The sequence below is a fragment of the Mauremys reevesii genome, linkage group 3 (assembly GCF_016161935.1).
Source record: "Mauremys reevesii isolate NIE-2019 linkage group 3, ASM1616193v1, whole genome shotgun sequence".
Taxonomy (NCBI): Eukaryota; Metazoa; Chordata; order Testudines; family Geoemydidae; genus Mauremys; species Mauremys reevesii.
In genome coordinates this window covers 112829488-112842500 of record NC_052625.1, presented here as the reverse complement: position 1 = coordinate 112842500, position 13013 = coordinate 112829488, and the positions used below count along the sequence as shown (strand labels likewise).

Sequence of the window (13013 nt, the reverse complement as noted above, 5' to 3'; positions counted from 1 at the left end):
GCATATTTATGATAGTGAAATGTGTGCTTATAGCAAGCAACAATCTTCAAATCCTTGCAGTCCTGAAAAGCAATCATTTGTATTTTGTAGTTTGCTAGTGTCTTGGGTCAACTCTCGATGAATAAACATTAAAGCTAGTCTGCTCCAGAGGTCCTCAGTTGTAGCACATTCATAGCTTTTCACTTAAGCAGAGTGGAAAAAGAACATTTCTCTATTCATCATAGTTTCAGGCAATCCTTAACAATATGTGGATGTTGAGAGAAAATACTGGCTCATGTTGAGCCAGAGTTTCAATTACAGTATTGGGAATGGCCTCCTTTCCTTATTAGTATCTCTTGTGTTCCTTGTGCTTAGTAAAGACCTAATGTTTGGCAAGTAGTGAGTGATTACAGTGAACATAATTATATTTGCTGAACTACCTAGGCAGCAAAGCAATAAAACTGGACACAATTTTATTATTTGTTCAAAATCTGTAACTTAGTTGCATGAATTATAGTATCCATCAATGGGAGAGACCGTGAATGCCATAGAAACAGAAATAATAAGCAGTATGTGTTTTTACTCTTTCTTAATTATTCTTGAGTCTTCCAGAGTAAAGTTCTTTTTCTTAAAATAAATGATGTGCTTAGCCTGTGAAAGGTGTTGGATTGACAGCTCCGGAAACAGTAGTCCTGTGTCCCCAGAACAGTTGCAGTATAGGCACCTGCAATGCAAGCTTCTCCCAACACAGCCATCTTAATGTGGCGCAGCCCTCACTTAGTGTAGCTTAGTCTCCGTGCCAATTCAGTCCTCTAGCTGTCGGCTCAGTTTGTCAGTTAGTACTGTTTGTGATGGGGGCTTTTGTAAAATTGGACATTCATCCCTGAACCAGCTCTGATGATAATTTAATGTCTCTAACTAACCTGGATTGAACTCAAAGCAGTGACCTAGAGTTGAATGGTTTAGTATGCCATTATAAATCCCCAGAGCTCTTAAGGTACTACAGAAAGAGAAAATGCTGAAAAACAAACTTAATTTACAAATAGCCACCTTATCAGGCCTGTCAAGTCAATGAAGTCAGTTGTCTTTAAGACATATAGGGACTCATATAAAGAAAACATTGTATTTAATGTAGTTATAACAAGATTAATTATTAATGCTTCATAGCTGGCCTGTTAAATGGAAAGCTGGAGGCAGTGAGGCTCAGGAGGGATTCACTGATTGATTTAAACCTACATAACTCATAGGTAAGTTCATGCTTGCTGTGCTTTGTTAAAATTAAACTGACAAATGGAAATCATGGGAATTCTTTTTATTTTTACTCCTCTGAGTAATCCAAACATCAAGGACTATATTATGATATGTTCCTACAACTTTCTGTAGTACCTTAATTAGAAGCTGACTTGCACCAAAAAAATGCTAAAGCAAAGGGTGCAAAAAATATTAAAATAAAAACCACAGACTTATGTAAGCAAGTTCCAAGAAGAATGAGATTTAAGGCTGTTTAAATTCAGGTTTAAGAATTTTAAAAGTGTAAACACAGTTGATAAACAGAAGTCTCAGAGTGTGTAGTTTAAAGATTCTGGTGGGAGTTTTGTGCAAGATGTTTTGTAATATCTCCCCCTCCCAATCACCCCCCCCCACCTTTGCAGAATGTTATTATTTTAGCTAAGTACAAATTAAATGTGTCCTTCAGAAAAGAAGACAAACATGTTTTCAGATTCCATTGTAATGTTTGTTTTAATAATATACAACCTAAACGATAATATTTAATATATTTTTATAGAAATTTCCAGCAAAAACCTCAAAACATTTCATGTACATTAATAAATCAAGCCACAGAAGACCACTGCGAGCATGGAAAGCCACAGAAAGATTAAACAACTTGCCTAAGGTCACACACTAGCTCAGTGGCTGAGCTGAGAGTTTACCCTACATCTCCTGACAAAGTCTTTTTGGCCTTAATCACTCTATGATGCTGATTCAACAAAGCATTTCAGCATATACTTAAGTCCCTTTGGTATCAAGCACGCACATGATTATTTTGCTGAGTCAGAGTCTGCGCCTTTGTCTCTCAGCCCTCCCCTCCCTCCCCCCAGTGCAATACCAGGAGAGAGACATTTAGGTTAAAGCGGTGGCGGGGGGGAGCAAGGCTCTCCAAGCCACAACAATGTAAAGGAGTCAGAATTAAAATATTCAAATTAAAATATGTTTTCCTCCATCGATCACGCTCAAAAGCCTCTCCCAGGTATGAGGAATTCAAGAGGTTGGATTAAAATGGCTGGAAGGTTTATTCCACTGCCAGTCTTCAAATGAGCATTGCAGATTATCACGATCTTTTGTCAAAATATGATTTTATTAATTTTTGTGCAATTTCTAACTTTGCTGACAAAGCTGCCAGAAGAATACGGGGAACAGTGTTTCGCTTTAGTTTCCAAGGAACATCTTAGACGCTGCTGATATGCCCTCATGTTTTGTAGCTGCTGCAGTCTTCATGCGGCATTTGTCCTGACTTCAGGCATCTGGCATTCCAAGGGAGCAGCAGAATACAATAGAAGACTTACCTGTTGAGGGGTCTAAACTGTTTCTGCCAAAACAGATGACATTATGCATACGCTAAAGGACTCTTGTGCAGTGCGTCATTAATTCAGAGTTTACACTCAGGTTACAAAAAGGAAACAATTTAGACCAGTGTTTTTCAGTGTTCAGTTCGTTACCCAGTACTGGGTCAAGGCATGTAAGGCACTGGGTCACCTTGCTCAGCACCCAGGGACCCTAGCGGCTCTGGTCATCACCGCCAACCAGGACGTTAAAAGTCCTGTCGGCGGTGCTGCCCAGCTATGGCAGGCTAGTGCCTCCCTCTTCCAACACCATGCTGCACCCCGGAAGTGGCCAGCAGCAGATCCAGCTTCTAGGCAGGGTGTCCACGGGGCTCTGCGTGCTGCTCCCGCCCCGAGCAACAGTTCTGCACTCGGGGGGGAGGCCCAGTGCCTGCGGGCGAGAGCTGCGTGGAGCCGCTTGTGCGTGCCTCCACCTAGGAACTGGTCCTGCTGCTTGCCACTTCCAGGGCGCAGCGGGGTCTGTGGGGCCAGGACAGGCAGGAAGCCTGCCTCTGCATCCTGACTCGCCGCTGACCTGTAAGCCCCAACGCCCTGCCCCAGCCCTGAGCCCCCTTCTGTACCCCAAACCCTGCACCCCCAGCCCAGAGCTCTGACCCCTTCATGCACCCCCCTCCCACACCCTGAACCCCTCATTCCTGACCCCAGCCCTCACCCCTGCACCCCAACCCTTTGCCCCTGCCCTAAGTCTCTCCCACACCCCAAACTCCTCATCCCCAGCTCCGTTGGGTTATGGGCATCAACAGTTTTCTTCAACTGGGTCCCCAGGAAAAAAGTCTGAAAACCACTGATTTAGACTGTCATCTTATTCCAGACCCTCTTTTGAACAGAGGTCACAGTCTGTCTCTAAAAGAAGCTCCAGGGTTCCTCGATGTCACCAACCGTCTTCATCAGCAGGAAGCCCTTCTCACCCAACAGCTGTAGCATCCAAGCAATCATTTTGACTTCTTAATCAAGGACAGCATATCTTCTCCCTTCAAATCATGCCTCTCCGTTTTTCACTGTGCTTGGGAAAGCATCACGTCAAGCAAATGGGTATTCTACACAGTGAGTCAGGGATACGTTAGCCAGTTTACCTCCTTCTCCTTCGCAGGGGCGGCTCCAGGCCCCAGCACGCCAAGCGTGTGCTTGGGGCGGCATGCCGTGGGGGGGCACTCTGACCGTCGCCGGGAGGGCGGCAGGCGGCTCCGGTGGACCTCCCGCAGGCGTGCCTGCGGAGGGTCCTCTGGTCCCTGCGGGAGGTCCACCGGAGCCGCGGGACCAGCGACCGGCAGAGCGCCCCCCGCGGCGTGCTGCCGTGCTTGGGGCGGCGAAACGGCTAGAGCCGCCCCTGCTCCTTCCCCAACTCACCTTCCTCTTTCCTTTTCAGGGACCCTTCTCCGAGATTGTGTTACTTCAAGAACGATAGTCTCTTCTAGAACTGGAAGCAACAGAAGAAGTTTCTTACCAACATAGAGGCAAAGGCTTCTATTCCCAGTACTTCCTGATCCCAAAGAAATCTGGTAGCCTCCATCCCATTCTGGGTCTAAGAAAGCAAATTATTTAACCAAAAAAATCAAGTTCAGGATGATCATTCTTGCCTCTTTCATCCCTTCCCTGGAAATTGGTATGCTGCCCTTGATCTGCAGGACTCGTACTTCCACAGGGCGATACTTTCTTCAGACTGTCATCTGCCCCAGAGGTCTTCACCGAGTGCAAGGCAGTAGTAGTAACCCATGTCCATCGTTCTGGTGTTAAAGTATTTCCATACCTTGATGATTAGCTAATTCATGGAGCATCAAGCCACCAGATCCAAAACAATATCTTAATCATCAGGAAGCTGTTTTCCTGTCTGGACCTGAAACTGAATTTGGGCAAATCTAAGTTACTATCAGTATAGCACATAACCTTCATAGGAGCAGTCCTCGACTTCAGGACTGCCACAGCTTACCTCCCAATGGAAAGGTGTCAGTCCATAGCCTTCCTTTCCCAAAGCTTCAGGTCCCACCCAATGACAACAGGGTGTGCTTGCTTTCAGCTTTTGGGTCACATGGCCTCGTGGACATAATGTTGTTAAAGGTTAAAAATCACCATTTCCTTCTCTAACTTGAATTCCTCGGGAAAACATTGGTGCAGCCTGCCAAAATCAGTGAACATCCTGAGGCTGAGCTCCCATTCCTGCCAAAGCAGCTGCAGCAGCAGACATTGCACTGATCAGCTGGGAGCTGCCAAAGCAGACATAGCAGGAGAGTGGAAGAGAAAGCTGGGCTTCCCCCAGCAGCTCCTCCTCCTTGGACCTGGCACACATCCCATCCCTCCTCGAGGGCATCAGATCAAGGAGGAACTTCCTTCAGCCCGGGCAGTGGGGAAGAAAGAGCCAAAGTGGGCTGCCCTCATAGTCCCCTCAGACACAGAATATGGCTCCAGTTTCCTATCCCCTCCATTCCCAGGGGCAGCACATAAGGCACAAACTGCTCTAACTCTTAGCGTGAAGGGGAGAGAGATGAGCTCTGTAAGTTCTCCCGATCTTACGCCAGGCTCAGTTCCCTTACATCTGGGGACACCCCCCCCCCCTTGGAACAGGAGTCCTTTGTCTCCCAGAGTGGGAAAGAGAGAGGTTATTTAGGTTGCAAAGTCAAGGACTTTAAAGTTAGTAAATGTCTGTTTTAGAGTTACCCAGGCAACCTTAATTCATCCCTTTTGTGTAATTATGATAATGCCTTTAATTACATGATCATACACTACTTTTTCCACAGGACCCCTGCCTCATTCACTGCACAGGAGGGGCCAAGTTGTGAACAACTGTAAATCTGGCATTTCCTAACTTTCAAGTGCTTGGCTTTGTAATATAAATAACATTTTTAACGTATTTTTTAATGTAATATAATTTAAAAAATGCTAACAGCCAATTAGAATGTGGGCCAATCACTGTTCCCAGTCCCAGTTGAATAGTGTAGTGGTAACTCTTTCTGTAAAGTATGTTGCAGGACAAATAACCATGGTAGCATGATTCTGTTGATTCCATACAAATAGTTTGTGGGGTCAGGGGAGTATGGTCAGAAGCAAAGGATAACTGGGCATGATGTCTGGTCTATATTCTCAATACAATACTATTGGACCACTCAGAAATCAGCAGGACAACCTAAATGGGAGGAGGACCAGTATCCATGGGAGTCTGGCTAGTATTCTGAGGCAGTTGTGTTGTGGGGAAAGAGCCGATTTGAAAACAAAAGCATCAAGACAGCAACACAGCAGGTTTGCTTCTTTGTGAAGTAAAAAGAAATATTTGCTGCTTGAGTTTGGTTAGTAGCACAGTTCCGGTTTTCACTTTTAGCCGGTGTTTTAACGAACATCCATCCGTACTTGGTTTTCTATTGGTTTCTAGACTTTATGCCATAATACTGGTTCTGTGGTAGTAAATTGCTGTAGAAAGAAAGAGTAAGATAGATGCAAACAGGTTGGCATGTCAAAAATCTAATGTATTTGATAATATTTTAAAGTGAGAATACACCAAGGTATTTCTTTCCATCTTTGTTGTTCATTTTTCCAGGCCGGAAACTATAGTCAGTTCACTTTAAACTAAGGAAGGTTTGTTCAGTGTCTGAGCTAATGGAAGTATTTCTCCTCTCCTCTTCAATTTTCAGTGTTGTCAGCTGCCCGTATTCTGACGTCAACTTGAACAAAGAACGTATCTTACCAGATCGTTTAAGTGGAGAGATGCCGCTAGCCAGTCCATCTGTCCCCAAGAACAGAAAGACAGAAGTAAATGAAAGATCAGCCTCTCCTGTAATCAAGTAATTAAGATCTAAATAGTATTAACAACTTACAATAATATCATTTTATTTAACTGCTATATTACATAATTTACAGAACTTGAAGGCTGTATTGTCTCGAAAGGCCTGTGCTTTTCTCTACATTACTATTTCCAGAGAAGAAATGGCCCTGTTAGAGCTGAGCCTGCAGATGATTGAGCTGACAAAAATTGATGTTGATTTCATTATGTTTGATTTAGCAAGAGTGCATTTTCACTCCTGCTAAGTGTACAGACCATTAAGCTGTTAATTATTGTTTAAAATCAGTTGTTTAATGGTTAATTTCACTTGTGGAAATGATTCATTTTGTTTTTACATTTGCTAGAGCAGTTTCACTGACGTGTATATATGAGTGTTGAAGCTTGAAAAACAGCTCTAATAAATTTCAGAGGGGTAGCCGTGTTAGTCTGTTTCAGCAAAAACAACGAGGAGTCTTGTGGCACCTTAAAGACTAACAAATTTATTAGAGCATAAGGTTTTGCGGGTTATGACCCACTTCTTCAGAAGTATGAAGTGGGTCATAGCCCACGAAGCTTATGCGCTAATAAATTTGTTAGTGTTTAAGGTGCCAGAAGACTCCTCGTTGTTTCAGCCCTAATAAATTTGGTTTTACTGGGGAGAAAGTGGGGAATCAAATTATTGGGGGTGAGTTTTGCAAGAGCAGCAACAGGTATGGAGTTAAGACCCTGGGGCGATTTATTTTTCTTGGAGTGCTTGCTCATGTCCATTCCGTGTTAGGTGCGCACGCGCTGCATGCGCCGTTGCTGGAGATTTTTCCCTCAGTGGTATCTGTCACACTCGCTCTAGTGCCCTGTGATGCTGTGCGCTCACACGCCGATATAAGGGGCCCGGCCAACCCCGCACCCTCTCAGTTCCTTCTTACTACCCACAACAGTTGCTGAAACAACTTCTCTTGCTTCGGCAAGACAATCAGTCAGTGATTTCTGTTATTCTCTAGTTAGTTATCTTGAGTTTTAATTTCTAGTAGTAGTGTATACAGTATTAGTGCATACAGTTAGACCCCCTCTTGTAGCTTAGAGGAGCATCCTGTGCCCTTGGGGCCGGGCATGCCCCGGTCTCCAGGTTTCAAACCCTGCACCTCCTGCAGCAAACCCTTGCTGGTGAGCAACCTACATTCCAGCTGTCTGAAGTGTCTGAGGGAAGCTCACATACAAGAGCATTGTCAAATCTGCCAAAAATTCAGCCTGGTACGAAAAAGGACAGGGAGGCTAGACTAAGGGCTATCCTGATAAAAGCTGCACTTAGGCTGGCATTGGAGCCAAGCTAGTCGGACTTGGCATCGAGCACCTCAGTTTCGGTGTGAAGTGCTCGTCTGGCAACTCGCTTCTCGGCACCGCTTAACCACTCTGATATTGAGAAAGAAACACAAGAAACATGGTCTGAGAGGGGACACTCCCTGGAACCGAGAAAGGACAAGCAAGGGGAGTGCAGCGGAGTGTGACCCCTGTTGGGCCACTGCCGCTCCACTAGCAGCACCGTCGACTCAACCCTGCTCACTGAGTCTAATGCAGGACTGTCCACTGACAGTGGGGGAATATTGTGGCACCAGCGGGATTGTGATGCCATCCACCTCGGAGGCCATTGCAGTGTCCAAGAACTGATGACACTCCAGGTTCTGCTGACCAGTGCCGATGAGAGCATCGAGCAGAAGGGAACAGGTTACCCAGAGCTCCTATCCAGCACTGGATCCTCTGGTACCGATCGGGGAAAACTGGTCCTACTGTCATCAGCGAAGACTTCTCGGACCTTCAGCAGCAGCTGGCAGAAGCAAGGGGGTACCATCCTCTCCCATGGTCTCCTCAAGATGACTCACCCTCTGACTTGGAGGTGGAGTCCTGCACACAACCAAGGGGCCATCACTAGTACTTAACTTACATCCCACTGAATCTCAGCATGGGTGCTGCCCCCAGCACCTGGCAGGTCCAATGGCCATTTTGGAATCTGTGGGGTTTTCTCTCTTCCAGCTGTTCATACTCAATGGTGTCCAAGAGAAGGACTCCCACGCCATCTGGCGCCTCACCCAGACTCTGGTAGCAGCAAGCTCAGTACCAACACTCAGGATTTAGGCCTGTGTGATGTGATCAGTGCAGAAGAGGAGGAGGAAGGCCCCACACCAGTACAGGTCTCTTCCTCCTCCTCCTCAGATTGAACAGCTCGGTACCACAGGACAACTTTAGAGGTCACCAGGAGCTATTGAAAATTGTGGCTTCTAACCTGGGGCTAGAGGTGGAGGTTCTTAAAGAGTTCTCACATAGCCTCGTTGACATTTTGGCTGCCATGGTCCCATCAAAAGAGGCCCTACCCCTCAATTACATCATTATGGGTCCAGTCAGGTCCCTATGGCAGTCCCCATCCTCTCTGCCTCCCGCCTCAAAGAGGGCAGGGAAAAGGTACTACATTCCTACCAAGGAATATGAATACCTGAATTCCCACCCTCCTCCCGGGTCCCTTATGGTCGCAGTGGCCAATGAGAGAGCCAAACAAGGGCAGCTAGGCACGACCCCCAAGCAAAAGGACTTTAAAAAGCTAGATCTGTTCAGTAGAAAGATTTATTCTATGGGTGGATTACAGGTTTGCATCTCCAACCAGCAGGGCTCGCTTGGGAAGTATTATAATAACATTTGGGACTCGATGGCAAAGTTTCAGGACTCATTGCGACAGGACTTCTGGCAAAAATTCTCCACTATGATGGAGGAATGGAAGACCATAGCTAGGGCTTCCTTCCAAGCAGCCCTAGCCGCAGCTGATGTGGCAGCCAGAACAGTGTCTTTGGCTGAGGTCATGAGGAGGTGTTCTGGCTCCAGTCTTGGGAGTTCCACCTGAGCAGTCCATCCAAGATTTTCCCTTTGAGGGAACTTCCCTCTTCTCTGAGCAGACAGACTCAAAACTCTCTATGGTTGGAAAGATTTCAGGCCTACCCTCAGCTCCCTGAGCCTCTACTCCCCAGCACCTTCAAGGAATCATTTCAGACCTCAACAACTGACCTGCTTCTCGGCTCTGGTGCCTCGGCAGGACCCGTTTCAGAACGGAGCAGGGGTTACAAGCACAGTCAGCTGCCCCCTCCACCTCATCCTCACTACCGGATTCACAGATACCCGGGAGGCCCCAAACGGAACTTTTGAAGGGGCACCCGAGGGCATTATATCAGTTCCCTTACTGGATCTTGCCCCCTTTTTGTTTTCAGACCAACTCTCCCACTTCAGCCTGTCATGGCCCCTCATCATCTCGGACCACTGGGTGCTGAGTACAGTGGAGGAAGGTTACACCCTTCAGTTTTCTTCCACCCCTCCCTACCACTCCCCATCCCTCTTATGAACAACTTCTAGTCTAGGAGGTTCTAGTACTATTCCTGCAGGTAGAGGCTGTGGAGGAAGTGCTTCAGAATTTGAGAGGGAAAGGGATTTACTCCCGCTATTTCCTAATATCGAAAGCCAAGAGAGGGGGCTGTTGCGTTGCATGCGGGCCGGATAAAGCACATAACACAAAATTAACAAAAATCTAATAAGGCTAACAAAAGCACTTTACATAAAGGTACTTTGGGTCACATAAATTCAAAGCCATTCTCCCAAATTACCTAAATTTATGCCTAAATAACCCACAACTCCCCCCTTTGAGAATACTCAACAAACCTTTTGGCCGAGTTTTCTCAAACTCTAAAAACAAAAAACAATTAAACTCTAAAAAACTGGGGTAATTAGTTCCACAATCATCCTCCCCATGAACCCGGCAGGGGTTCGGTATGTGAGAGCCCTCACCCCCCAACCCAACCGGTCCACATGCTGGGGAGGAGCACTGCAAATATTCACACTTCCACCCAGATAGTGTCTAGGTATATGTCTACAGCCCCAGATCAAATGGTACTCCTAAAGTATCTGGAAGGGCAGTGGGCTATCCTGGTGCTCAAAATCACTCCGAATGGCCATCAGCTGGTCATTCAAAATTTCAAACATACTAGCTCCCACGGCAATGCTTCCTCAGCCTCAGTAATAGCCCATACCATCTCCGCCAATAGCTTCTGGGTCATGAAACTAATGACAAAAACAACATATAACTCACCAACTCCAACCTATACTGGGCTTAGCGGAGCTTCAACAATGAAACAAAATAAGGGCATATCATTTACAATCCAATTAGGGAGGGCTACCAAAATAGGGGGGGGGCAATACATGCTAAAAAAAATGTATCCAAAACACAGGGCGCAGCCTGTAAAATAAATCCCAAAATCCAATTAACATCACATTTCTCAGCAGGAGTCCCAAATTTCTTCCTGCCAGTGTACAATTCTTTGTTTCTTCACCAGGGTCAGTTCTCAATGTCTTTTTAATCAGGAATTTCTGGACTTTGGCAATATCAACAACGTGAATGTTTTTTCTTCTTTTCCACCACCGTCGTGGTTCAGCTTCTACGGGGGAAATTTACCAGGACATCATCCTGTAGTAATTTTGCTTCTTTCAAAAAACAACAAAAAAAAAGAAAATCCAATAACACAATGGGGGCTGCAGCGGACAAGGGAGAGGTTAACCAGCACATTACCTTGTCCTTTTTTCCTGCTGTTTAAAAGCACAATGAAACTAAAAAAATAATTAGGCCAATCATCAGTAGGAAAATTCTCCTGATGTAAAGGGGTCTTTTGCAATAAAATCATGGGTCCAGGCAATCAGTCTCCTGGTTGCAAAATTGGCAGGGCTGCTAGAATCTTTGGGCAGCTCTTCCATACCTGCAAAAGGAGACAGCTAACACATTCCGTTAGTGCCTGGCAGGATTTTGTAGCTCTCATTAGCTTTTTTGGGCCCAGTCAAGCTCTCTTTAGTCTGGGCTATTCGCCAAGTCTTAGCTGTTAGCAATGTGCGTCCTTGACTGGGGCGAGAAAAGAATGAGCTTTTCTTCGGTTAAATCATCCTGTTCCCTTTCTTTCCCTGCTTGGCTTCTTTTAAACTGTAAATCCTGTGTCAGAACACCCAGCTGTTGCTGCTCATACCGGAGAAGCATAACGGTTTTCCCGGCACTGTTCCAGGCTTAGACCAGCCAGCGTAGGACGCCTTCTTCGGACTCCTGCCAAAACAACTTACTTGCTTGTAGGTCCGAGCGACCTCCGGGGCCACGGCACGAGCCTCTGCCTGCGCCGTGCACTCCAACGTCTTCCCGTCCAGGGCTCGCTTCCAGCGGAGCACCTCCTCGTCCTGTGCCCGAAGGCCGGTCAGGAGGAGCCTCCCCAACTCCCCCTCTCTTCTTAATAAGTAAATCAGTGCAGCAGGGGAAATCTTTCCCCCCTGTCGGTTCATAATGTGCAAATAAAGCTTCTGTGTTATCTTTTCTTCAGCTGATACAGCGGTACTCACGTTAGCTGCTCTGCCCTTCTCCTCCGCGGCTTATAGCCGCCCCTCTCCTCCGCGGCTTATAGCCGCTCTCCTCAGGGCTCAGGTGCGCCTCTCTTTTCGGACGCCCGGGGGCTTCTCCAGCACTCCCCGCTGCAGCTCCTCCGCTCGCCTCTGGGCTCAGGCTCCTGGCCGTTCGCCTCTGGGCTCAGGCTCCCGACACTATCATCATTCGATACGAGTCACGTCGGGGTCCGGGGGCTTCTCAAGCACTCCCCGCCGCGGCTCCCAGCCGCCCGCCTCTGGGCTCAGGCTCCCGACACTATCATCACTCGATACGAATCATGTCGGGGTCACCATTTGTTGCACCTCAGTGCACCTCATGCGGGCTTGGACTCTGTTACCAATCATATTGATTGTTGAACATGTGTCCACGCCCGCATGAGGTGCACTGAGGTGCAACAGGGGCCTGGGGCTTCGACCCATCCTAGACATGCGTCGCCTCAACAATTATCTTAGGAAACTGAGGTTCCACATGGTCTCCCTGGTCTCCATTATTCCCTCCCTGGTTCCATGAGACTGGTATGCCTCAACTCGAAAGATGCTTATTTCCACATCTCCATCTTCCGGGGCCACAGAAGATTCCTCAGATTTATTGTAAACCAACTTATTGCCAGTTCACCATCCTCCCATTTGGCCTGTCAGCAGCCCCTCGGGTTTTCAAAAAATGCATGCCGGTGATGGCGGCCTTCCTCAGAAGGCACACCATTCAAGTCTATCATTACCTTGATGACTGGCTGTGATCAAGGGCTGGTCCAAGGCTCAGGTGAAAGCCGGCATCAGCCTGGTCCAAGCCACCTTCTGTGCCTTGGGCCTATTGATAAATGAGCAAAAGTTGTCTCTTGTTCCCTCCAGAGGATAGAGATTATTGGAATGGTGCTTGATTCTACCTGGTCCAGAGTCTTCCTCCCAGAGTCTCGGTTCCAAACAATGTCGGCTTTGATATCCAAAGTCAGGCCAACCTGGTCATGCTAGTCCATTTTTGCCTCAAACTTTTGGGTCACATGGCTGTGTGCATTTACGTGGTACGACACACAAGACTACACCTCAGACCCCTTCAAGTTTGACTGGCTTATGTGTACCATCACCACTTGGAATAGGTGCTTATAGTCCCCATTCTGGTCCTTGTCTCTCTCGACTGGTGAAGAGATCCCCGTTCAGTATGTGCAGGAGTTAACTTTGTTACCCCCCAACCTTCCATATCCCTAATTTCAGATGCATCCAAACTA

General features: G+C 46.9%; 1 protein-coding gene across 10 annotated transcripts in view; it reads left to right on the top strand.

Moving 5' to 3' along the window:
* The window catches only part of L3MBTL3 (L3MBTL histone methyl-lysine binding protein 3), a 153367-nt gene that overhangs the window by 110658 nt on the left and 29696 nt on the right, over nucleotides 1–13013 (top strand). For all 10 annotated transcript variants that reach the window (XM_039531841.1, XM_039531836.1, XM_039531842.1 and 7 more), the window contains one exon: nucleotides 6221–6370. In XM_039531841.1, the coding sequence (XP_039387775.1) occupies nucleotides 6221–6370 (150 nt within the window). The remainder of the gene's footprint in view (nucleotides 1–6220; nucleotides 6371–13013) is intronic.